The 27,909-nt window shown below is 42.8% G+C and overlaps 2 protein-coding genes across 4 annotated transcripts in view; one reads left to right on the top strand and one right to left on the bottom strand.

The window, feature by feature from the left end:
* LOC1275861 (uncharacterized) overlaps positions 1-27,909 on the top strand; it is a 312,032-nt gene that overhangs the window by 263,819 nt on the left and 20,304 nt on the right. The window lies entirely within an intron of this gene.
* Positions 1,985-7,614, bottom strand: LOC1271144 (thioester-containing protein 1 allele S3-like). The gene is made up of 12 exons (XM_061657793.1): positions 7,416-7,614; positions 7,146-7,341; positions 6,405-7,083; positions 6,077-6,345; positions 5,921-6,015; positions 5,597-5,852; positions 5,326-5,535; positions 4,814-5,252; positions 4,457-4,756; positions 3,181-4,397; positions 2,957-3,110; positions 1,985-2,879 (listed from the first exon to the last, which is right to left on the bottom strand). Exons 1-12 carry the CDS (start codon positions 7,475-7,477, stop codon positions 2,788-2,790), a joined length of 3,969 nt encoding a protein of 1,322 aa, XP_061513777.1. The 5' UTR covers positions 7,478-7,614; the 3' UTR covers positions 1,985-2,787.

Raw genomic sequence — 27,909 nt, 5'->3', positions numbered from 1 at the left:
CCGAGGATCACTAAACATAATTTAACATACAACGTAGACAATATACTACACACTAAGGTTACTACTAACAAATATGCTAATAGGTACAATCATACATAACCGGGTAAATATATACGCGCGAGAACACCAACAAGTGTCCACATGGCTATGCGTGTGTAGATGTGGATATAAAGAAAATCCACATGCACACACGCACACCCATGCAGACACCTACCCATGCACACGAACGCCCATACACCCTAAGCCATACATGATCATACCTATACATTTATTGGGTCTCTAAACATATAAGTTCGGTACGTGATTACAAGGTGATGCCAACCTCCTTAGCATATTTGTGCAGAATTCTCGCGTATTCGTAGTCCCTTTGACCAAGGATGTCACATATTGGGACTTCAGGGTTCCTCCCTATTGCTTGAACCGTCGATAGTAGTGCGGGTCTTGTTGTTTCAAACTCCACACATGACCATATGACGTGGTCGATGTCGTGGAATCCTTTGCCACAGCTACATACATTTGTATCGACGATCCCTATACGTTGTAGATGTGCATTCATCGCATAGTGGTTTGACATGAGTCTTGATGTCATGCGAATGAATCCACGATCTGCCTGTAGGCTTTGAAACCAAGGACGTTGTGTCACCCTAGGAGAGATGGAGTAAAGAAATCTCCCGAGATCATCGGCATCCCACATGCTCTGCCAACGAGCCATGCATAATTGCTGTGGGAAGCGGAGGAATTCGTGAGGCTGAATCGATCGTTCAAAGGAATCGCCCTCAGAGGCGCCTCGTTTGGCCAAGAGATCTGCCCTCTCATTGCCAGGGATTCCGCAATGAGCAGGTAGCCAGACAAGCGATATTCGAAACGCTTTATTGAACAGAGAGCTTAGTGTTTCTAGAATTTTTTTAATAAAGTAATCAGAGCTCTTTATCGCCTCCACGGATTTCAAAGTTTCGACAGCACTGAGACTGTCAGTGAATATATAATATTGATCCGGAGGGCTCGCGCTTATTAGAAGCAACGCGTAAAATATGGCAGCCAACTCTGCGACAAATATTGAGCATGGCTGTCTCAATTTGAAGAAGGCTTGTTTGGATGTATTATATACACCAAAGCCCGTGCCCACGTCTGAAAAAGTTGTTTAAAAATGTTTTAATGTTTTCGACAAAAAACTTAATATTTGTTTTTATTCTTTTATTTATACCTTTTACTAAGAAAAAGAAGAAGAAAAAGAAAAAAGAAGAAGAAGACAAAGAAGACTAAAAAGACGAAGAAGACGAAGAAGACGAATAAGACGAATAAGACGAATAAGACGAAGAAGACGAAGAAGACGAAGAAGACGAAGAAGACGAAGAATACGAAGAAGACGAAGAAGACCAAGAATAATAATATGAAGAAGAAGAAGAAGAAGAAGAAGAAGAAGAAGAAGAAGAAGAAGAAAAATAGAAGAAGGAGATAAAACTCATTAAATGAATTTATTTCATGCACAGTCTGTCTATCTTTTTCAACTTGTCGGTCCGTTGTCGGTCAAGGCCTGTCTGTACCTCACTTGTAGGATTGGCTTTCAATGACTTTTGGATTCTCCCCATAGCAAGATCGTCAGTCCTACGTATGGCGGCTCGGACTATTTGGGGCTTGAAACCATGACGGACATGTTGTTAAGTCGTACGAGTTGACGACTGTACCATGAGGCCGGCTAACCGAGTATCTTAGCTTAACTCAGATATAACTTGAGGAAGATTAAGATGTTTTGTTAAGAACAAAAAGTTTAAGTAGACATACAAGAAGAAGTGTGAACAGAGCAAAATTTGGCAATGGACCGTGTTAGAGTGGTTTAAATGTTGCTAAGCAACTAAAAGTATGCAATTTTATAGTTAACGCTTAGTGTACATTTGATATGGCTGCGATGTTTAGTATTTTAAGGCTGTGATCAGACACACTAAAAAACACTGTTACGAAACAATTTACAGATGGTTTGTAGCATTTCATAATGCTTCGTAACGGTTATATTTTCGACCGATCATTTCATTCCCCCTATTGGAGCAGCGAAATCCAACCGAAATTGATTAAAGCACACTCACGCTTGTACAATGCAAACAAACAATTTAAAACAATGTTAACTTAATTGTAATCGCTTAATTAAGCGCTCTCATTCAAGTTATCTGAAACCATTTGACTTTACTTCATTTTTTGAGGCGTATGCTGTGGGTAAATGATCAAATAGGAATGATAAAAATCGTCTGCAATGTAAGAATTTGTGATATTAATTTCATAGCATCATCCTATAGATTTTGATGCGTTTTGAAACCATCGATAGATAGCCGTTAATTTGATTAGGTAAAAATGGGCTTTAATTTCGTATATTTTTTAAGCATTGGTAAAACCAATGCCCTAGAAATCCTAACGTAATGGAATCGTGTTAGACTTGTAAAAAATGCCACAATGCATTTTTTGTTGATTTCTCGATGTTTATCGCGTAATAAAACAGTTTTGAATTAACTATGCATTTATTTGGAAAAATGATAATTTATATGCAGTGTGCAACAATTGACAAATTGCACAATTACCTCCTAGCGCTATCCAGTTTGTTGTATTATTAAGGATGTATGTGCTCTTTTTGTATAAAAACAAATGGCATGCAGTAAAATAAAGAGGCTTATTGACTTTATCCCTTTAATAAAAGGCATTATTTAAACTTTCTTAAAAATATAATTGTATTAGAAATAAATCTTTTTCAAAACATGCATTTTGTAGCATTACAAGCTCTGCTTAACTCTAACGCTACCACTATTTCTGGCACTCTGCGGGGCAGTCGTCTTCTTCGCAGATTTCGCAAACATTCTGCTTGTCCACTTCATACATTTTGATGGCGTTCTTATCTATAAGAATAGCTCAAAAGCATGGAATGTTATATTTTCCCTGGCATTATCACAACTAATTTCTATAAGCTACTTACTTGCATCATAATAGTCATACACAACCACATACGCAGGACGCTTCAGTGCTACCTTAAAGCGTCTGTACGCGGTCACGGTGAAACAGTTCCTCACGTTGCTCATATTTTTGTAGTATACAACGACGCTTGCGCCACCGTAACGAATCTCGAAATGCTGTGAAAAATTGTAAGACAAATTTATCAATTATCTGGTAAATGCTATCCAAATTAATTAATACTCCTACATCGATCGGATTCACCGTCGTCTGCTCGCTGATCGGATTGTGATCGACAACGTAACCGCTCGGTAACGTCACCTCGATCAGCGCCATGTTTGATCGACTTTCAGACACGGTGGGAATGAAGCTGGCACACACCTTCAGCCTCAGCTCGTGGTCGGAGCTAGTTTTCTGTTTCTGTAAGTCTAGCTGGAATCGATTCTCGAAGTTCGTGAGATTCAAGCTGTATTGATAAATTACCTCCAGCAATCCAGCCCCAATACCCATTACTGTGATTTCGATCTTCCTTACGCCTTGCGGTGTGGTAATGTTTTGTATCATATTGCTGTATTTATCAAAACGCAACAATCGCGTACTCTGCTTGTACTTTAGCTGTACCGTATAGTCATTCCGGGATGGAGATATCTTTTTTGCCATCCTGGACAGTGCTTTGAGACGCAAATAGGTATTTTCTTGTCCAGCAACACTGTCTAAATCGCTTATCTGATTCACCAGCCAACGCATTATTGGCAAAGCTTCTAGCAACTTGTTGGCCATCACATGCGATAGCAGAGCAAAAGACGTTGCCTCTACGCTGTTCGACGTGTTCCAATATCGTTCCGCTCCATTATTTGTGATGGTTGACACATCGATCAGCTTTTCGAACGCAGCGTCCTTTAGCCCGTGCCCATACAACATCATCGCATAGGTCACTATCGCCAAATCATTTGCACTTGTGATTAAATCCAATTGATCGCTCAGAAAACTCATTCCCTTTTCTATCACCACAGCGTGCTGCACTTTGGCGCTTTCATTTTCCAGCATGACTGCCAACACATACGACGTTAGTGCGACGTCACTGCGTTTATAGTGCAGATCGGTTTCGGTTTCTTTGAAACTTCCGGAATGGTGTTGTTGTGAGGCCAGCCAGTCAAATGCTTTCTCACGTTTAAGTCTATCAGTGAAGTATATATATTTGGCTGCATCTTGCAATGCATTTACTAGAAATGCAGTTTCAAATACCTTATTCCGCCATGAACCATTGGATTTGAAGCATTTCTGTAGATCCACATTAATTAAAAATCTATTTACATTATCGTTGGATTCATATGGATGTGTTGACCCAATGGCAACCAGGTAGTCATGAACAACGAAATGAAGCATGTCTTTTATGCTTTCGCTACATCCACTAATATCTGCGCGAATATTGTCCAAGTTTTCCTGAACGGTGATCAGTAAGTTAGCTGTGGGAAAAATTCAATGTCGCGTTCATTGTGTTGACTATGGTGTGCGCATTACTCACGATTGACTCTGAGTTCGAACTTAACCGATCCTTTGTTGGCCTTTTTATCGATGCTTGGGTTCACCAAAAACGTTTGATTCTGGTGCGTGTCCATGAAAAATCCGAACGATTCAACTCTTGACTGTACCAAGCTTTCTGGCATGACCCGTATCACCTTCTCCAGAGCATCTGTCGCAATTCCATTGGATATAGAGGCTTTCACACGAACCATCATCTCACCGAGCTTCTTTGCTTTCACCAGGAATGAAATCGGCTTCCCCACCTTCGGTAGAACGTGAACCGATTTGGTGTAGTTTACATCTAGAACCAAACAGTGAAGTTAAGTATTATATTGTCATTATTCCCTTTGATACCTACTTTCAATCGAACGTCCTATGATCTCCATCTCGTTGTTCTCATTATATAGCGTCACGTCAATGGTGTGCCCTTCTTGAAGGTTACTGACAAGAATAAATTGAATCTCGCTTGCTTCATCTCGCTTGATTGAATATGGCAAGCATTCCAAGATAAAGAACGGCTGGACCGTTGTGAACTCGATCGGTTTCTTAATGATACCCAACCCGACAACGGGATCAATCGAGAAGCCCATCAGATACCAGGAAGTCGTAGTATCCGGTACAACCTCAGTCAACTTGAGACTACCAGAGCTTCCAATGGTCACATTTTTCCAAAGCCATGACTCCACAAACTGTTTCCTGACCACCGTTTGCTCCATGTGCTGTCCATTGCGCTCTGATTTATGATTGTAATTTTGAACAAAGAAGTCGTCCAGTGTCCTGGCAAACAGTCCCATGGTCTTTAAAAACGAATCATCCATTATGTCCTTTTAAATCCTCACTAGATATATATGTTGGACTCTTTATACTTACGTGAAACAGGTCGAATTCATTTGTATCATACGAATGGAACCCGTCAAACACCTTCAAGAAGTCTTCCCAGAACAGGTCGTGGTTCTGGTTAAACAAAAGCAAGGCTTTGTCATACGCAGCCAGCCCAACGTACGCTCCTGGGCGTCCAGACATGCTCAGCTCGATTTGTCGTCCCGGCTTGATCTCTTGCTCGTCAACGCTTAAATCAAACTGTTTCCACACAACATGAATAAGTGTTACTTTAAGCAACGTTACAATTGCAATTGCTTACATTATTGCGAAACTCTTGGAAATCAAGATCCATGCAGTCATACACCACAGTGCGGCCCACTACGGTAGCGATGAGAATTTTCGCCTTCGGAATCATCTTTTCCGTTGCGTTCAGTTGCAGGTGGTAAGTCATTTCCTTATTAAGCCTTATGAAATCTGCATCGATTATGTTGCCCTTTGACACAACATAGTACACGAAGAAAGTCGTGCGCTCCGTGCACGTCACCATGAATCGCATCAGTTTGTACAGATTGATGCTAGAAGGAATTCAATTATTGTATACACCTAACATTCAACATAATTAAAATCCTTAACTGATACTCACGATGATTTCAGCTCCAATTTGATGTAAGCATTCGTGTAGGATTCTTCTTTATACATTGTTTCCTCGAAGATCAATCCATTTTGATTATTTAAAAACTAAAAATGAGTAAAAATTCAAGAGCTTGTTTGAATGGGACAACAAATTTGCAGCACTTACGCTAACATCTATTGATTCGATACCCTCACTTGGTTGCAGCTCGAGCTTGACCAATCCATCGTTATCACTCGTGACTGTCGTTCCGAATCCTATACCGGATACCTCCACTTTACCGGTAATGCCTGTGGCTGGCGTTCCATCATGGTGTGTAAACTGAAGCACACACTTAAACGGGAGTCCAGGGTGAAAATGTGGATTCCCTTTGATCAACTGTACACGGTACGCATGCTTGTATACCGTTATTTGTGACTGTTTCACCACCGTACGATCTATGAAGAGATATTTCTTATTTAATCACTATTAGCAACGGTATCTCGAACATTCTTACTTGTGTAGTGCTCGATGAACGTCACCTTCACTCGTACATCCTGCTGATCTTCGTACATTTCAAATTTACCAAAAAACAGCAACTCTACTTGACCCTTTCCATACACATTCAGTTCTTTCTTCTGATCTATCAACTCGTCGTCTAGATAAAGCTCCACCTTGGCCACTCCTTGCACTGGCTTACCAAAGTGATAGTACGCTTCGATTGTAAGATTCACAGCTTGGTGCTCTTCCAGTGGAATCACCGAGGGCATGACCTGCACGTCGAACGTTGACAACACATACTCCATCACCTCAAACGTCTTTGACACAAGCTCTTCTCCCTCCACCTGCACCAAGATATTCCAGATTCCGAGTATAGGAGTAGGTGCTATCTGCAGATAGCCCTCGAACACACCGGTATACAGTTTTGCCGAGGACCATTTGCGAATCACATTGCGCTGAGGATCTCGGATAGTTACATGAACCGACTTGACCCTCGCCGGTGGCTTTAGCTCCGTGTCCAGCACGATCACACGGAAGTTCACCGTATCCCCAGGTTTAAACACGGGCTTATCGACCTGTATTAGCCCCGATATCGATTTGCTGAGATACACCAGCTCTGCCTCCTGGTGAAAACTGAAGCCTTGCTGTCCATCGATAGTAATTTTGTAGTTCCCTCCAGCCAGACTCTCGGGCATCTGCAAAGGATCGTAAGTTTCATTCGTAAGCCTTATATCCAAACAGTATTCTCACTTCCTACATTGATGTTGATCATTCGGTTCATATTACGTCGCACGACGACCGTCTTGGTAAAGTTTAACACACTTAAACCATTATCAGTTTCGCCTTCTAGCTTCACTATCAAGTCCACTTTGGTTTGGTTTGAGTTAAAGTTGCTGATCACTAGTGTGTATTCCTGGTTGGTCCGGATATATTTCGGACCTACGACTAGCACCCTAGAAAAGAATGTTTCAATTTGCAGTATCCAATTGATGAATTTGCACAGCTTTTCTAGCACTTTTGTTCCTACCCATGAACAGCACCTATGCAGATTATCACGCTGAATAATCGTGACCTTATGAACTGCCACATGGTTGATTTGAATGTCGTGCAATTTTGCAGTCTTCTTTGGATGTTGTCGACGATTGAACTGAATTATGAACCTAAAGTGTAATACGATGAAATCTTTTATTTACACTTTTTATTACGCGACGATTAACACCGTTAGATGAGCCAGCAGCCTCTGTCTTGCTCCGGACGATCGCGGCTTTATATACTCTCCTTGACCCCTCTGTGAGAGAGAAAAACATTTGCCTTCCTTGTCTATATCTGATAAACCATCCACAGTCTCTACAGGTCGTTTGAATCGCTATCGGTGAAGCTGTGCTGTTATTATTGGGGATTTCCCACTCACAAATCATACCTCATGAACAATCCCCTTGGCAAGACTAAATCACTTTTGTGCCTCTCGTTACCACTGCTCCATACTTTGATGCAATCGCGTTGCACACATCCCATTCCATGATCAAACGCTCACACTATCGAGGTGTTGATAAAAAATCACCATCTGCATGAGACACATAATCGTATTCTTCCGAATCCTCCATTGCCGAACGTTCCCACCGTTGTGGTGATAAGGCAATTTGCCAATTGTTGCCTATTTAAGGGAACAGCGTTTTTTTAAATATAGTATAAATGGATGAAACCACAATATTCATTTTATGTTTATTTTATATACATCATTTTCGTTTAAAAATTATTGCATGATTGCATGATTGTTACGGTAATTGAAATATCACTGTACAAATTGTACTTAATTTCCTTCCCTATTTCCTACGCTAATTGCTACGCTATGTCTTATGTTAATTCCTACGCTGCACATTTACTGTCGGGTATAGTTTGTCAACTGGTACTGCAATTGTACCCGTTTCATACCTGAACCAGGTTCAAGTATCGTTCCGAATCCAAATCCGAAACAGTTCCTGGAACTGTTCTTAAAAATATATGAAATCGGGAGCTATTTCAGGATCAGCATAGGATCATGATCGGTTCCAGGACCGGTAGGTGTTCAGTATCAGTTCGAGGTTATTTATGGGTTTACTTTCAGTTTCAGGACCGGTCTGGGGTCATGATAGGTTCCAAGACCAGTGATTCCAGGACCCGATGATGATGAAGTGGGTTCATGATCGGTTCCAGGGTCTGTATGGGTTCTTGATCGGTTCCAGGGCCGTTATGGGTTCATGATAGGTTCCAGGACCAGTATGGGTTAAGCGTAGGTTCCAGGGCTAGTATGGGTTCATGATAGGATGCAGGACCTGTATGGGTTCATCATAGGTTGGACCAGTATGGGTACATGATAGATTCCAGGGTCAGTAAGGGTGCATTGTGCATAATTTTAATAATAATCTTAGTAGCAATCGTACCCATCGCTAGCTGAGCACGTAGGCTTATGATAAGAACACCACGGAAATTACTACTTATCAAGCGACAAACCTAGTACATACAAATTAAATTTGTGCCTCAATATTGTTGGAGAGCATTGCTCCTGCTAGGAAGTTCGATTCCCGTTGAGAGTGGCAAGATCTCATTAAGAAATCCGCGTTTAGGAAGGCGGAAGTTTAAATCCGGGTGCCAGCCTTATTCAAGGTTTTTCCTGGGGAATTTATCTCTTCACTCATACAGTCCACGAGACGGAGTAGGCCGCATACCCTACTAGTTTAATTTTATTTTATTTGAGTTTAGAGACTATTGATTTCAGTGTGCTTTTTACAGTAAAGGGATTCTATGAAATTTAGTTACTAGCTCTATGACCTGGCTCTATGACCGAACCTATACGTTCGACCTTGGTGTATGCCGAAATTCTGAAAAATACCTACGGACACCCGTCCATTTGAAGGGTGGATAAAAATACGTATTTAGAATGGTTAAAATGATGAAAACCCCTTTTTCATTAAAATTGCGAATTGTTTAACATGTTTTGGTTTCCACAAAACTGTTCTAATTTATTGTAATAGGCGTTATTTACCGAAAACATGGACCGATAGCTTTTCATGCCAAATTTTGACCGATGTACGCGGGAGTTTCGAAAAACACGAGAATAAGTTGATCAGCAATTCCGTTTAAGGCCCTTTTTTTGAATCATTTATCAAGATTGTATGATACTAAGTGGTTAATAGTTCTCTTTCATTCCTACATATACTTTTGTTGAAAAATGTTACAACTTGACAGAAAAAAAACTAAATGTAATCAACCCATGCGTCAATTTGACTGGTTCTGTAGATATAGGTATACCACATATGTATCTTAAAAATCTATGAAAGTTATGTAAAACAAAAAGGTTTTTATTGTATTTTAATTCAAAGTCAAATCAACGGGTTCCATAGACCTAGTGTCAATCATGAGAATTAGCTACAATTATTAAATTTACTATCATAATGTACCGTTAAAATGGCGAGCGCGGCAAAATAAACATTTTTTGTTATGCACCACTCTTAACGGGCTTACCTAAGAAATCCATCCCTTTTTGAACGGAATCAGTTAACATGTTTTCCCTTTTTTTAGAACATAAACATGTAGCATATAAAAAATATAGATATTTGCAGCAGGAATGCTCAATATTTGAGGAGAAAGATTAACTTTCATTAATGTTTTACACATAGTTACTTGATGTGAAACGAAATTAAGGATATTAAGTCTTGTGTCATGGAATTGTAATATTTATTGGAACAAGAAAGTCAAACAGTCTAGCATTTATTTTTTACATGTTTATTCGTTTAGTTCGTGCAAATTGTAATCGTTTCGGCATGGAAGGAATAACATCTTAAATTAAGTTGCTTTATGTTCTACCACGCTATCTCTAGGCTTTTTCTTCGTACTGTTTTTCCCAATCTAGTTTAAGCAAATGTGTTTTATCTCCATCCGTTACTCTTTACTTCTCTCTTTTTCTGTTCTCTATTCTTTTTCACGATTCTTAAAAAATGATGCACATCATCTTCCGTCTGCCGTTTCAAGGGCGTCTCGAGCCCTGGACAAGGTTCAAACCTTACTCCATCAATTCAAACACGTTGTTTGGGGATATCGTAGCGGAAAAGAGAGAGAAAAAATGCCAAGAACCATCCCATCCCAAAACGAAAGCGACGCGCGAATGTCTGCACCCAAAGGAAGGAGGATGAAGAAGCTTTTCCCGTGCGGAGCAGATAAAGATGCACACTATTCGCCATCGGAAAAAAAATGAGCCGTCGGCTTGAAAAGCTTACAAAACCGGCGAGGGAAGGGAAAATATAGCGCAGAAAAGCAGAAGCATGAGATGGCCATTTCCACTCTATGACAGCCAAGATATACTTCACCTTGCCCTTCTGTTGCCCTTCCTTTTTTGCGCTCACTTTCCCGGAAGTGGAAAAGTTTGTGCCACCGTCGCCACCAGCGAAAGCGCAACTTTGCTACCATTGGGTATCGTTTTCGGTGGCGCACCACTATCCAAGAAGTGCATTATTTTTACGACCACAAAGGACACAAACCATCAGCATTCGGTGGCTGGAACTGGAAGACGTTTCGCTTACGGTACATGGTGATCACAATTTTATGGATAAATATAATAAACTTTATGTGTGGATAGGGCGTGCACACGTGGGACAAAAACGCAATCCACCTCTTATTCCATGAAAGCAATCTTTCTGACCGCAAATCATTACGCTTGCTGGCGCGAAAGGAAGGGACGGGTGTAGTTTTTGCACCCTTTTCCCGATCCATTAATCGTAATCGCCCCCAGTGCTGCCTCTGTGCCTTTCTTTGAGAGGCAAAAAGTGTCCGAGATTTAAAAAGAAAGGAACACAATCGCTCCCAACACGCACATTTGCTCGATCATAATGTTCGCCACTGAGACGCTGTGGGTCTTTTCTCCCGTTGAAGCCTTGAAACCTTTCAACAGCCATTCATCATACACTTTTCACACTTATGTGTGTGTGGAAAAGGAAACTGATACTGATTTTTCCTTTCAGCTTTTGTTCCATAACTTTTAACCACCGTGGAAAGGCGAACAGTGTTTTATACGGGCACTTCTACTCGTGGGAGAAATGACCATTACGTTTCGTTCGGGCGGAACCAAAATGAGGGCTTTGGCCAGGTTCGAAAGCAGAGATGTTTTGCACTGTCATGACAACACAGGCGGTTTTGGGCATGAATGAAAGAAACAAAAAATGGACTGGATCATAAATATGATTTTTTTACAAGCTTCGAGAAGAATAGCTGCATGGCAGCTTTTCTGTTGGTTAGAAAGAACATTTTCACAAAACGTAGAGCAGCAAAGCTTCTTATTAAAGCACACCCAAACAATAAAACGAAAGCATTAAAATGTACATTGCTGTGCAATACTGTACCATAAGCATGTGTTTAGTATGCTCATTCGAGAGCCTCCAATCTGTTACAAAACAGTAATAAAATACCATTGCCATGCTTGCCATTTTTAATCCTCCGCCTCAGAAATGCTGACAAATGAGTGTTGATGAAGAAACGTCCCTCCTGCAACAATCCTCCCTTACGTCTTTTGCAACTGCGAACAATGGGAAAGAATGGAAAATAGTGACAAAACATGCAGCGCCAGCTTATGTGTTGACGCAAAGCAGATGGATCACACAGGAGCTGATTTTCTCGCCAGTGTCAGTGCCAGTATGTCGTGAAGAAGTTAGTTCGTCACGTGGCGGTCGAAAGGGTCTAGAGCGCTGGTGAATTTGAATGCGAAGAAAACGTATACATTATTTCGTCAGCAGATGCAGATTACTTTCTAGTGGTGGGTTTAATGTTGGGCGCAATGAGCGGATGCCCATCAGTTTAGGGACCCCGTGGATGGCTAGTCCAGCATATATTATACTTGGTAGACTCCCGTGAGGAGCCCCGAGGACACTGGATGATGGGGCTCCGGGACAGAGCTCCTCCCTCCGACCCCGCCCCACGAGTCTTCTTAGCGATTAATGCCCACGGCGCCCTAAACCAACCACTGATTGTTTCAATCGTTACGATTTGGGTCTGCGTTCGGATCACTGTTTGAGGGCCATCATTTCCTTCTATTTCGTCAGCAGCAGCATCACTTGTGGCTCTATAATCATCCACTGACTTGGACGACTTCTCAGGTCGGAAAGCTCAGAAAATATTACATCAAACTAGAGATGGGAAAAATGAAGTTTTGGTCGAAATCGATTCCGGCTAGCTTCGACTTTTTTGGAATCGATTCCGGATAGTAAGTCAGGAATTGGCCTCGGAATCGGAATTGGATCTGGAATCGGAATCTGCTCCGGAATTTTAATTTGATCGGGAATCGGAATCGGCTTCAACATCTCCATGAGAAATGAATGAGCATTTTTAAGGGCATTTGGATCCTTTGTGGTTTATTAAATAGGGGCATCCACTACATTCGGGCAAAAACCATGCGATCAGTTTGACAGTAAGATCAAAAAACATTCATCGTTTCAATGCAGCATGCATTGAAGGTTAGGTTGTGTTGCATGCAATTGTCAGGATGCATTTTCGGTCATTTTTACAACGTTGGTAAAATTAAATTGAGCTCCATAGCAATCGGATTGAAAATCCGAAAGGAATCTTACCGTACGGCCAGACAGGGTGAAATGTACAGCGAAATGAACAATTTGATGGAATATGGAAATCCCAGAGCTGATTTTGATTTCGGAGCTGGTATCGATTCCGGATCCGATTCTGATTTAGGACCCGATTTAATTTCCGAATATACCGTGTTCGGAGTCAATTCCAAATCCAATTCCGATTCCGGAGCAGATATCGTTTTCGAATGTGGGGCCGATTCCTTTTTACGATTTCGGAGCCGATTCCGCTTCAGAATCCGGCGACGATTTCGATTCCAACTCTGGAATCGGAATCGAAATCAATTCTGGGGACGGAATCGGAATCGGGTAGTTCCGATTCCGAGGTCCCACCATCACAAAAAAACGGGGTTTCGTTTGTTTCTTATTCCAATACAGTAAAATCGGACTTTTTCCGCAATTTTTGTTCCTTTGCGTTCGCTAACGATTCGACGACCTTCCTTAAAACTGGTGACATATTCGGGAAAATTAATATTCAGCAGCCGTAATTCTTTGCCCTCTTCCTGCGCGTATGTTGCCACTGTGACGGGACAGTGGGAAAGAAGAGGCGAACAATTTTCAAGCTTCTAATCTCCATTCGGGCGTCCCTACCGGGCGGGTGCCACGGCACAAGACTGTGTTTACTGTGCTCGCGAACCATCCACTCAAGTCATACATTTTCCACGCGCGGTTGGTGGAACTTTTGTTTGTCGATATTTTTTGTCGAGTATTGCACACACCTACCCCATACCCATCCCACCATCAAAGCTTACCGTCTCCCACTCTTTTGCTGTGTGCCGTCTGTCTTTCGGCTCGCGCTTATCATAAGTCGTGTCTGGGCAGGCTCCCTTCGTTTACTAGGCATCGAACAAACATGTGTGTTGGTGTGTGTGTGTGTGAGACGAGTGAGGCGAGCTAGCCAAGCCATCGGATGGAGTGATAAGGCCGTATAATTTTTTGCTTCTTCGTTTGCAAAGGTTGGTTTTAGAGACTATAGGGCCTGAAGAATTCGTTTTGCATTTTTTATGAATTTAAATTGAGCCTATGGGTGGGCGGGGGTTGCGGAGGCGCACGCCACAACTCGAGCCTCCGAGGGCGAAGGCTTTGCGTGGCTTACGGAACAAAGTGCTTGGGAGTTGTGGCGTTGGCTTCTTTGTTCTTCACTCGACAATCACTCACTCTCTCTTTCTCTCTTTTGCTCTATCAGCAAAGGTCCCGAACATCCGACCAAACGGGGAGGCTTAGATTTAATAATGCTGAGGTTATTTTCTGGAGGGTGATGGAAGATAATGCCAAATTATGAAGCCAGAGGCTTGACTTAGAACGGCACGAGATGTTGGGTGGTGGTGATGGTGGTGAAAAATCTCAAAAGTCCGGATTAGGAGTTCGAGTCGCTCGGGCAGCAACATTTTTGGAGAAGAATAATTAAATTGTATAGGCTTCATAAATATGGATCAATACCGACCATCGGTCGGCTGATGTATGCCTGTGTGTGTGCGAACCGCCGGCCTGGAACCGCCGAAGCGGAAGGCAGTGGCAGTGGGAACAGTCGGGTGGGGGAAAAATTATGCTCCGATAATCGCATTTATCGAAAAATCCGCACCGAACCGCTTCATTGGGCACGTGGAGGAAAAATAAAGCTAAGGCTTTTTGGTGCTTGCGTTACTGTTTATGGCTATTACGGGCTGCAAGCTTGCTATCGAGAAACCCCCCTTGACACGGTAAAATGGTTCTAAGCTTCAGAAGAATTGTGTAGATTGTGTGGTTTTGAGTAGAAGTTTTCTTTTGCGTGAAGGACAGTAAATTTTGGGGTTCATACCATCATTTGTTTGTATCCTTTAAAAGGCTTGGAAGGGAAAGGAAGGATTTTGTGTGAATGTTCGTAGATGAAAGAAGCAGCTGGTAATAGGGAAAGGGACACCACTCAGCTTCTCCACTCGTGCTAAAGTAACGAGCAATATCAATTCAATTATTTTCCAGCATCACTTGATATTTTCCAAAATAAAAAAAGCTTACACATTGGAACAGTTTGCTTCGTGTGTGTGTGTTTGTTTGTGTAAGTCTTTGTGTGGTTGTCATCTTGTAAGCCCGGAAATGTCATATCCGTGTACCGTACCGTACCGAGCGGGTAGGTCAGTTTGTTAAAACCCTTCATGCACCACGACGAAGTGCAACGAACGAACGGACGGACGCGCTTGTTCGATGGCCACAATCAAGCTGTGTCAACGCAATAAACCTGCAGCAGCTACTGGACCTAACCCCGATATCGCGTCCTAATATCCGCTCCGGAGGTTCGATTGTTTCATTCCCCCACACACACATACACGTACATGCTCGATCGTCGTGAAAAGTTCAACATGACACAAAGCTACACCGGGACAAATTGCAATCATTCGCTTTTCGCATTACTTGTTTTTTTTAACCCCCCCCCCCCCCCCCCCCCCCTCCCCCAACAACTCAACAACCAGCTGCGAAGAAAAGTCAAACCGGATACTTTCTTGTGCTGGCAGTTTGTTTGTTTGACAATCGAAATAAATAAGCGAAGAAACCAGTGGACGAGTGCTGGGTGCACAAGGGGCACGAAAAGTCCATGCGGGAAATATATATGTATCGTCACCGGTTTTGCGTGCACAAGTTGGTTGTGGAGAGAATAAAACAAAACCCACCCCGAAACGCCACCCCAAAAACCCCCTGGCTCAAAGAACACTTCAGAAGCGGACGGTTGAAAAGCAGCATGGAGGATTTGTTTGTGTTGTCGTGGAACTATTCGTAGGAGTTTTCTAATTACTATAATGAAGATAGAACATTTGCACAGTGAAAACCGGGTTCACAGGACACAAAGGGAACTAGGCTGTGATGGGGAGGGGCTTCCCTCATTCGCCTTTTCGCAACGAAGGCATACACTCTTTTTCACTCCTTATTTATTGCCAGGTGCGAGCACCTGCAAAGTGCACTTGCATTGCCGGTCCGGCAATATAATGTTAAGCAAACGGAACGGCAGGCGAATGCATACAATATTTGTGTGCCTGTGTGCTTACAAACAGTGCGACGAGTACACACAACTTTCGCCTTTCCGTAGCTCCCCGCTTCAAAGCATTTCCTCCTCAGTCCTGGGCCTTGGTTGCTCTCTCTGTCTAAAGGCAGAACGCTTTAGCGCACCGAGCGTAAAAGGGTAAACTTTGACGGGCGGAGAAATAAAACAAACATAGCATTTGGGGGTAAATCAAATTAAAGTGTGTGCCTTTTTCCGGATTGAGGGGGAGTTTTTTTTTGCACTGCCAAGTGCTCATTTGCAGGTGGATGGTTTGCGTGTGTGTATGTGTTTAAACAAGGTGGATCTGTTGGGGCAGGAAAAGTGTGAATAGTGTTATCAACGAATCGTGTTTTAAAGCACTGAACGCACTAGCAGAATGTTTGGCAGGGAAATAGCGTTTTTACGGGAAAACAGACTTGTGCTGTTATTAAATGAATTAAATAAAATAACTTTCCGAAGTAACTTTTGATGATAAAATGCATCATTTTCTTGTGATTAGCTATTCCTATGCAAACACTCCAAGTTGAAGATAAACTGTTACAAACTTTGTGGTTATATGTTACATGGAAAGGGTTCGTCGGTGAAAGGCTTCATACAACTCCGATCCCTTTTATGCCAACAGGTCTCCCGGTTTGCCGGGCGAAAAAAAAAACTGCAATCATTACCTCCGATCGCTCGCAGCCGGTGCGTGTGATTGGTTTGGTTTCCGAGGTTCGGTTTCGTATGCAAATAAGCGCCCGGTACAAGTGTTGTAAGGAGGAGTCGTGGCTGGCTGGCTTAGAAACATGCATGAATGAATTATACGCGTTCGGCACAACATACGCCCGACAAACGAAGGCGACGACGACGGTCTTTAGCTCTCCCAAACACACACACACACACACACACACACACACACACACACACACACACACACACACGTACGCTGGTCTTGAAAGAATAACACTTTTCCAATCGACTTAACACGTAAATATACAACAAAGCAGTGTATAAACATAATGGATGAGGGAAAATCGCTTACCACGCAGCCACGCGGTAGGGGCCGACTCGGCAAGGTGGGTGCCTTAACCTTTTGCGTGGTTTAGAGCCACTGGGTGGAGCGCATAGAAGATGAGGCAGAAATCATGCAGGGGTAGGAAAAACGGCTTCAAATAAACGGGTAAGCCACACTGGCTTCTTGTTCATTGGAACGGGTTTTCCCGAAAGTGGGCTTGTACGTTGACGTTAAACAAATAGCACGATTTGGGTGTCTGCGGTCGCTGTTGGTTTTTAAAGCATGAATGTATGTATTTTGGTGCTGAAGGATTTCTTCCCCCAAAGGATGTGAAAGTGCTCAGTGTTAAGTTAAATCGTTGAAAATAAAAGTCTTATTTTCTTAAGTAATTGTTACTTTTTTAAGCTTTGTGCTTCTATAAAATCACCAAATTTTTCGTTAAAATTTGCCATTTCTTTAAGAATATTCAAATTCTTCTTACTTGGTTTATGATGGAGAATGAGAAGTATAAGTTTGAGAAAGGAGATTTTAAAATTATACAAAAAAAAGCTCTGTCGGTGGTATATACTTTTGATTTTGTTAAATTATAATCATTGTTTTGTTTCATTTTGTCATTTATGATAATCGACTTGCTTATGAATTTATTTTTAAATAACTAATGATACTTTGTATTTCAGTTTGTCTTATTTTTTAAATTAATATTCGCTTTCATGTAATATTTTCAAAGACTGTCTCTATTATTATTTTCATTATTTATTTTGCTTCTCATTTAACTCTTGATGAATAAACATTCGATGTGATTCTTATTAGTATAAGTTTTTCGACATTAAATCGAGCCTTATGAGCCGATTACGATTTATTGTCTGTACTTGTAATTTAGCACGGCCATAGGGCTACATCACGAAATTTCAAAGGTCTTGGAATTGATCAGTCCTGAAACTTAGACTAAACTCTCACATGGCCTGGAACCGTTACTGAACTCATACTGTAGATCTGGTGTGTCAAACTCATTTCATACAAGTACAAAATTTTCAGGGCCATAAGGTTGAAAATAAAAATTTATACCCTCATAGCAAACAAAAACATTGACAATTGTGTAAATACCCACCTTTGGAACAAATCGTTCATTGGTGGATTCATTGGTGGTTGGAGTTCTAATTGTTTACTTAGGGTCTCGGTTGCTCTGTTCGTAGGTGTAAAACAAGTTTGTAAGATGTCATGGGTATACAATAGTTAGTGTCGAAAAATAGAGCGACAAAATCATTGTTCTTCTTTAGAAAAATAGTAATAGATTTTTTGGTTTGCTATGCTTTCAGGGGAATTGTAGCTAAATTTGTTTAGTGGTATGATATTTCAATAGTCAAACAAAATATTACTTTTTTATATGCTTTAAATTAAAAACAGTAATTTCATGAAATGAAACATAAAAGTAAAACATGTTGTTAAATCATCCATCCAGCCACCAGCCAGCGATAAAAGCTTTAACTGCAGCTTTATTATCGCTTTGTACGATTTGCCGTTTAGCATGCAGCTTCCAAACGCTTCCTAGCCGCGCGTACCACATTTTTGTTCCCACCTTTCTTCCCGGTTGAATAAGAAAGGAGTATAATCTGCTCAATACGCTTTCCGCACTACTCGCCCATCACGGCGTTGAACCTTACGTAGAAGCTCAATCGAACGGAACGAAACGGAAATCGTTGCCACTTTAACAATTCCGGCACGACGGCGAACGCTCCGCCCTGCAGCTTTCATGCTGCAGTGAGCACGCTGCAACTGCGCCACCCTCCCGATCTGGAGTGAGTTGCTGTCGTAGGCGTAAAACACATACACACACACAAACATGTATGTAGCCCATCTTGCTTGGAGCGTAAGAGGAAAGGATGTTTTATGAACCAATGCTCCAAATGGAGCTGCAGAACAGGATGCCCGGAAAAGCGAAAGCATGTTATCGATGAATTCCGTCGCCGTGTTTGCCCCGTGGACCACCTTCCTTCCCCTCCTGCTTGCCTAATGGGCTACTCGAGCGGGTCGATTTATGGTTGGAATTTTTTAATATTTCGAAACTAAAAACTATTTTCATGGCCGGTTGAGAAGCGCACATCAGCGTGCAAGCAGAAAGGGACGAAAGAGAAAAAACAAATCCATTTGCTGCCTAGGCAAGCAACGACGAACGTGCACCACACCTCAAGAGGTCTTGGATTGAGATACACAGTAGCGGGTTCTCTCCCTCTCTCTCCGTTTCTTTGTGTGTGTTTGTGTAGTTTTTTTTTGCAGAATAAAATTCACCTCCAAAAAGGTACACGAAGCTCGCCCACGTCCAGCCGAACCGAACCGATCGAGTGGACCAGTTCCACCAGCCAAACAAAAAAAGCTCACAACGCCCCGTGCCCGATGGGTTGCAGCCAGAGAAAGATGTAATGGATATTTTATTTCCCCCGATGTGTATGGTTTGAATTTTAAACATTTTATCGGCCGCATCATCTCGCGCAGAGAGCAAGAGAAGAGAAGAAAACAACAACGCTGCCACCCACCTGCGAAGCCATCATCATCCCGGCTGCCGGACTCCTTAGTCAAAGCGTGGAGCTTTCCGATGTTGCTGGTTCTTTGCTGGAGTGGCCGCAACGGAAGCAAGTTTGAAAAATTCACCTAAAAAAAAGAAAGAAACCCCGGTTGCAATATTGATGGCGCGCTCTTCGGTGGAATACAAATTCAATCGCTTCCGTTGTTGCCGAACTCGAATTCGAACTCGAACCTGGTGCTCCTGGGATCACTGTGTATCGCTGTTTTCGTTTACTGTTTCACACAAGCACACCGTTACCGATGCTTTATTTTCGTGCCTCGGAACAATTATTTCTGGCAGGGCAGGGCAGGGCGCCATCGAGAATAAAATGGCTCCGTGGCGGTTGAGATATGATTTTGTGACTTGGAAAAAATAAGTAAAAAAAAAAACCAACGAACCTGAAACGAAGCGGCTTAACATGAAGCATTATGCTACGGTCGTGCGGTGAAATGTTGGAAATGGTGGAAAAGAAGGAATGGAGGGTAAAGAAAAAAAAACCCACCGTGTAAAAGATGACTGCGGCTTTATGTAAATTGTTAACGTTCGATATTTATTTATGTGTTGGAGGGCAAATTGGATTTTGGACTGTTTTAGAACATTACAGGTCGTAGCGGCGGTGATCTGTGGTTGCATGTTAAGGGTACAAAGAGAAAGAGTGAGAGCGATAAAAAAGAAAATATCCGTTTTTTCTCCCCCGTCCCCCAGCAGGAGATAACCATTAACGGACGCTCTGCCGTGTGCCGTGCAAAGGGGTTGCGGTTACTTTATTTTCCACGTTGATTTGTACTCGTGCCCTTGTGGTGGTGGTGGTAGCATTGGTTAGGCGTGTATGGCCCTGTTCTAAAATAAAAACCAAGGGGTGTGTAGTGGCTTAATCGTTATTGGATCATAAATCTGTGTCCGGGCCGCATCCACGATTGTGTGAATCGCTGATGGAAAGTGGCTCGAAAAATGGAAAAAATATTAACCTTCACCTGGGATTTGAACAAGGGAAAGGAAAAAAGGTATTTTTCCAGCACAGATGATGGGTGGGCTTTTTCCGTACCGCGAATGCGTCCCCTTCCCAGGTGCGTGATGTAGTAACATTACCGCTACAGGAATGAATTTGCGGGCAATTGCGAGAAATTGTGCCATAATGATTACAATCTTGTGTAAATATTTGGACTTTGTTTTGGGGGCTAGTAAGGTCAAAGCTTCTTTTTTTCAGTTTTCAGTTTGCTGATTACTGATTAAAAATGGCAATACAAGCGCACACGTACAGGGCCGGTGTATTAATACCGGTGTAGTGTGATTACATACAAACAGGCGTTTAAGTGGTTTAGATTTGTAGCGCGTTTGATGGCTTCATTTATCAGGTCACCTTTGATGATGTGTGTGTACAATATTTCACGCTCCATCAAGAAGATCAAATCGAAACAAACAACATGTAAATGTGATTTGTACGCAGCAACAAAACAAGCTCAGAACACGCAAAACCCCCCTGGTTTGGTCCGTCACGCTTTTACATCCTCTGTTTTCGCACAACGACTTCATCAACTGTGATGCGTTCTTGAAAATGTTGCAATTTGTTTTGTGAAGACCATACACCGAAACCAAAAATCCATCCAATCACAACGAAATGGATTCGGGGGGAAAAGTGTGTAAGCGATCATGCGAGCTTTGCCGCCGTTTGCTGGGCGGGAAAATAAATTGATCTTTTTAACCTCTTGCCACCCGATTGTGCGAATGTGATGCCGCTGGCCAGGAAGACGGATAAAGCGGTGGTGGTGATGGGGGGAAAGCACAATAACAAAGAGATAAACTGTCACACTGCGACTGTGTGCTGACGAGGGAAAAAGATCCGTTGAGTGGTTGGGAAATGAGAGCGTAAAAAGAGGTAAGGAGGAAACAGACGCATAAACGCAGCAAAACAAAAGCGGAGGATCAAATCAAAGTGAGTGAGTGAGTGAAGGACGCCCACAAACAAACGAAAGCAACAAATTGGAAACAATTTCTAGTACCGGGTACGTTTCAATCCATCAAAAGGCAAAGGAAGAAACGAAAAGAAACACACAAACACTCAACTTCGATCAAGGATTTAGGGCCCACTGGAAAAGGATGCGAAAAATACACAACCGCCTGCCAGTACCAAATCACAACACTACTCCAAAAACTCGGATTTGCTGGCCACGTGCGCTTCCGGTCCAGCACGGCAGTGTGTGTGTGCGGCTCGTTTCGATTGCTGCGCAAAAAAAGGACGTGGCGATTTGAGCATCGACCACGGCTCGAGACAAAATATTTGTGAAGAGATTTGTTGGTCACGCAGAAGCAGAAAGTGAGGCTTGGGAGGAGGCAGCTGAGCTGTACGGCTTTGTAGCGAACAGCGAGACAACATCGAACCGATTCGTCACTCACCATGTTCGACACAATTTGCGACACAGCATGTACGTGCCGGCCGACGGCAAAGTCGAAGAAATAATATTTTTCCACCCGTGTTCCTCTTGTTCATTTTGGGGCTGACGGCACCACCGTTGAGGATGACACGATTGGATCGATTGGATTATTGCTCTTAAAGCTGGCAGGGGAAAAGCCAAAGAAGCATAACGCTTCCTTCTTCTTGTGTGTGTGCGTTTTTTTTTTCGTTTGTTTGTTTGGTTTTGCTCTTGCCAGCAGTGAATCGCATTTTTGAAGGTTTTCGTGCAATCGGAAAATGGGTGTTACGAAAAAATGAAATTTCGCGGAAGATGACAGGAATTATAGCTTCTTTGGGTGGCCGCCGGTGTTTGCATACGCTAGCCTGGCCATTTGTAGTGGCTTCTCCGTTTACACATTTCTTCTTCGGCACAGATGCGACACGTTGGATCGTGACGAGAAACGACAAAAAACGCTCAGCGCATATGAATTATGGTGATGGCGTTTTTTTTCTTGCGGTCGAAAATGCTGTTCACAGCAACCACCACCAACGGAGGAACGGTGTGCATGTGTGAATGGTTTTCACCGTATGGACGTGCGGACACGTATGTGTGTGTGTGTGTGGTAGCATTTGTCAAATGGATGATGATGATTGTGCAAACCGTGGCAGCAGAAAGGCACGAATACACGTTGATCTGACGCACGCAAGACTGTTCCGGGGAATTGTACGGTTTCTTTAAAATGCTTTCTGCTTTAAAGCTTTCTTGTTCTGCTGAAAAGCAACTGTTTGATTTATGCTGATTGTGCAAGTACTTCCTAGGAAGAAATACTCTTTGTGTGTCATTTTTGAGAAAATCGTTCAAATTAAGGCAACGCGATTGCTTGTAGCTGTGTAAAGATATACATTATGATTGCCTTTATGTGCGTAAAGATAAGCAAGGAGCTTAGCTTTTTTCTCCTTTTAGAAACAAGAATGAAGATAAAAAGTAGGATTTTTTTTCATCACTTATATGATTTCGTGATTATTCATTTAGTAAAATACAGATGGTGTAAAGTATAAAGTGAAAATTATAAAGAAAAATGAAAGAAAGACAGGATTGAACAAAATAAAGAGCATAAAGAGAGAAAGAGAGAGAGAGAGAGAAAAAGAGAGAGAGAGAGAGAGAGCGAGAGAATAAGATAGGATAAATTGAAAAGTAATATATAAGAAAAAAATAAAACGTGGAAAAAGAAACAAGAACGGATAGAAAAAGTAGGAAAGGAAGAGAAAATAAAAAATAAAAGATAGCAAGAGAAAAAAAGAACGGAAGAAAGAATGCTAAATAAAAACACACATTATGTAATTTTAGTACCAAAAAAAATCAGAACAAAAATAATGAGAGAAATGAAGAAAAAATAGTAAATCAATGAATGAATAAACAAATAAAGGAACAGGTAGCATGAAATAAGAAAGCAAAACAACAAAAAGATAGAAATGAAGAAGTAAGGAAAGAAATGAATAAGGAGAAAGAAAGAGAAAGAAAAAAGAACATATAAAAAAAGAAAAAGAAAAGATTCGTTAGATAAAAAGGAATAAGACAAAATGGCCCTCAAAAAAACAAAACAAAAAACTTGAAATGTAAAGAGATAAAGCAGCTTTTAGTATGTTTCTCGTCACTGCACCCATTACACACAGTGTAAGTGTTTAAATCGCAGTTTAAATTTTAAATTTTAAACACAGTTTAAATCGCAGTGGAAGAATCGCGATAGCCACTCATACTGCCAAGCAATATATCTTCGCGTGTCATCCCAGCACACGCTCACGACGTCACAGCATAGCGCACACAGTGCCACCGGCTGAGGGCATAATAAAATATTTCGTCCATAAAATAAATCTGTCAGAAATTGTCACCCATCAATTCATCAATCGAATCAACGTCAATGGGAAGTTCGTGATTTGCCCGAAACGGGCTCGAACGGGGCCCCAGGTTGCACGTACCCACAGGCGCTGGCAGCAAATCGTGACTGTATGCTGTGTGTACAAATCACGTGAGCGGTGGCGGTGAGCTAACCGAAACCGAAGCTCCGTTTGAAGAGCAGCACTATTGGACGATTTTCCGACCGATATGAGTCCTCATCGCTCAATGAAAGGAGTTGTTAGGCAGGCAGTCAGTAGACAGAGAGAGAGAACAGAGAGAGAGAGAGATAGAGAGAGAGAGAGAGAGAGAGATAGAGGGAGAGATGTAGAAAAAAACTGCACGATCACAACACGGTTCGTGCGATAAGACGTGCGGCCGTTCCCGGAAAACGGTCCCTGCCCAACTCTGCCAGCACCGGCGGGTGACACTTGGCCCAGTGGAGTGTTGCTAATCCGCTCAGGCAGCGGTGTGCGAAACCTCGGCTGTTCCTATCCATCCCCTCGCCGCAAGATGTTCAGATGGCGATCTGGCACACGACGCTCGCGAGCCGAGTTGCATATCGTCGCTTGAGTGAGCAGCTTAATGTTATTATCTGCCGCCGTGCCGAAAGTGGGATGTGATTGCCCCTACTGGTAGACGACCCGGCTCTTGCGGTGTAGATAATGCAATAATGCGCCTCAGCAGGCACTAACATCGTGTGTATGCGTGTCAGTGTGAGGTAGAAGCACAGACACAGGCAAGACACGGATGGGGACAAATTTTCCTTATGAGCTTTTCTTTATTTCGGCGACCATCAGATTATGGCTCGATTTGTCATTGGCTGTTCGGGTTGGGGCACGGGCAAGTAGTAGTCACGTTGGCATAGGGGGGGGGGGGGAGAAGATCATTTACCATGGCTTCTCTTCTCGGGTCGGGGTCCTATTAGCTTCCTGTCCTCCCCGATTCCACCGGTCCGCACTTTAACAACCCAAATCGGATCAGCCCGTTTGGTGGAGGGCTAAGTGAGCATCTTAAGCAATGGGGGGGGGGGGGGGGGGGCAGTCGGCCACCATTCCCGGCGACATTAGCTACCAGTTCCGTGGAATGTTCGCTCGGGGAGTTAAGTTACTACCCTCAACGAAAGACACACACACGCATACACCGCATACACCGAGTGGTTGGCCAATAGTCGACGAATCTTCCACCCGGTGTGGCACGCGAGGATTTTCCACATCGAAAACGTTATTTGCCTACGCCATGGGAAGCAATTTCGCTCAAGTTGTCGTCGGTTTTGGGGTTGGGAACGAACTACGGAGGACGGGCCCCATTGCCGCACTTCCCTCTTTCAGCACCGACCAACAATATACCAGGACTGCTCTTTTCCAAGGTCATGATGGCTGGTGATGGCGCTTTTGTTACCGAAGGAAAATTACGTTACGTGCTGTGCGAGAATGACTGGGCGAGGTTTTGATGCTGATGATGTTTTCGCTCCCGCGTCTCGTCAGGGCTTTGCCTCGGTATAAAAGGAAGAACTAATTGATCAAAAATTGTCAAACAATGGTGAAGATGCTGGATGAAGAGACGAGATTATTTATGTGGACGGAGGAGAACACGAAAATGCTCTCAAATTAATCAGCAATTTTGATGGAAGATATTAAGCACCTAGAATTTGAAGTCCAAACATTCAAAATGCATACAACTTTAAGAACTTCAACAAATTGAAGATACTGAAGAAAGGTAAGACAACCTGCAAACTTCAGCAACGAGCTGGACAGTCACATAAAGGCCCAATAATTGTCGGGAGTTTATGAGTAGATTTTGTTGGAAGATATTAAGCACCCAGAATTTGAAGTCCAACACACCAAAATTCTTACAACCTTAACAAATTCAACAAATTAAAGATATTGAATGGAGAACATCACCTACAAACTCCATCAACGAACATGGAAATTCACATAAATGACCAATAATTGTCGGCAGCTTATCCAGTTATGCCACGTATCAACCGTACCGTCATCATCTGGAGCCGTTCTGCCAGAAGCGCTGTTTTATTAGCTCACTTCTTCCACGGTGACATGATTAACGCGCCCCGCCTTTGGATGACATTTAACCGGCCAGCTTTCATAACCAAATTTCTCCCTAGGGGAGAGAACCCCCGCAGCCAGGGAGCATTGGCGCATTCCGAGCGATAACCGACGATGATGGTGATGAACGATGGTGAAGTGGTGGGATGATGATGACCTGTGTCCTGGCTGTCGTTTCGTACATCTGCCCAACCCCTGGAAGGCAATGTCAATAAACCTTTGCGGATTGATTTTGATTGCGGCGGAGGGTTTGCCGAGAGGGTTTTATTAATTTATCCCCCAATATAATTTGATGAACGGGTGTGTGTGTGTGTGTGCGTGTTTGTGGTTCCACTGGGACGCGCAGTGCTGGTAAATCGTTACACGCTCTGCTGTGGTCTTTACAAAGGATCAGGCATGACTAAAGGAAAGGAAAACGGGAGTGCGTGGAAGGTCAATTTGGAGCAGTATTTGCAAGTGTATGTTTGTGTCACAGATTAGAGGAAGTGTTCCTGCTCGTTCTTTGTTTCCGCCGTTTTGTTTATCCACCCCGTATATAATGATTCGCATAATTCAAGTCGGGGATCAGCATTATGAAAGCGATAGCGAGTGTGAGCCGCACACAGCATTTGGATATTTGAAAGGGGCTGAGTAATGCCCTCACACTTACTTAGGGAATCATACGTATAGCTGCGCGTGTGGTTGAACCTCCAAAACCTTTGCCTAGAGGGGGTGGGTTGGCAAGTTGGCGCGAAAGTACCGCAGTAATTTACTTACTATCAAACCGTGCAGGCAGCAGTAAACTTTAATCCTTTAAAATTACACAGCGGGATTAGGGACAGAGCACAGGGAACAAATTAAATTGCAGCTGGTGGCTCGCGTGCTTGCGATTGTGTGTGTGTGTTTTGGGGAGAAGAAAACCGTGAAACAAAAGGTGAAACAAGAATTTTCATCCTGTGCGAGCAGCCGCGACATTTTGCCTACATGGAAAAAACATGCAAGAAAACCCCGGACAGATTTCGAGCGAAGCCGTCGTTAGTCACTTATACGTGACATAATCTTTAGTTATAAACCGAGTAGCAGCAGCAGCAGTAGAAGAAGAAGCATTTTTTTCGCACAACCAAACCACCCGATGCTGCCCGTAACCTACTGCTAATGGTAATAATGCCATCACGACGGGCAACGACGGTGGCTTTATTGCGCACACCACGGCTGACCTTTGACACGGCACAGATACACGGTCCGGCTAATCCCTGCTTCGGACGTGGGCGAGATCTTGAGCGTATGTCGTGCTAATTAATGATCATTTAATTCTGCGGAAACTGCGACCGACAGCAGTGGAGTGGTGGCTCCGGGCATTCCGCTGGAAAGCTTGTTCAATTATTTGCCCGCGTTCACTGAAAGAAAACGACCCCAGTTCGGACACCGGACGGCAATTGCAATGGTGGGACTGTTTTATGATCAGGAAATTAGGAAAGGAAGCGCTGTTACGAAGACGTTTCGCTTCGGTTTCGCTGGGTGCGTTACTGGTTTTATGGCGGCGATGGAAGGGATTTCCCTTTCTTTATGTTTCGTTTTGTGGTTTTATTATGAAAAATATTGCAACTTTTATGCGCCAAAGGTTGTTCTTGTTCTTTTCCTTTCCGAACTGATATGCCACCTTGGCATCACGCAGCTGTGGCGTTTAACTTTCGAATGGATTGCAAATGTTTGGGCACCACTTTTTTGGTTGAGTTTTAGAAAATAAAATTCACAAAAAAACATCGTTAAGCTGCCACGAATACGCTGGATAATGCACCTTAGCGCTTCGGTTATACACTGGTACAGGAAAGCGAAGCAAACTCCCGTCACACGCACACGCGACGCGGACGGCAACAAATTAAAGTTTCACCTCACCGTTTGACGGGCTGCACGAACGAATTTCTTTGGCTCCTTTGCCCCTGGATTTTGCGTCAAAATCTTTCGCCTGGACTGTATGCTTCCAAAGGAAAAATGCATTCCGGGGTCGAAGTGGCACG

Source organism: Anopheles gambiae, chromosome 3 (genome assembly GCF_943734735.2).
Source record: "Anopheles gambiae chromosome 3, idAnoGambNW_F1_1, whole genome shotgun sequence".
Lineage (NCBI taxonomy): Eukaryota > Metazoa > Arthropoda > Insecta > Diptera > Culicidae > Anopheles > Anopheles gambiae.
This window is presented reverse-complemented; position numbering and strand designations above follow the sequence as displayed.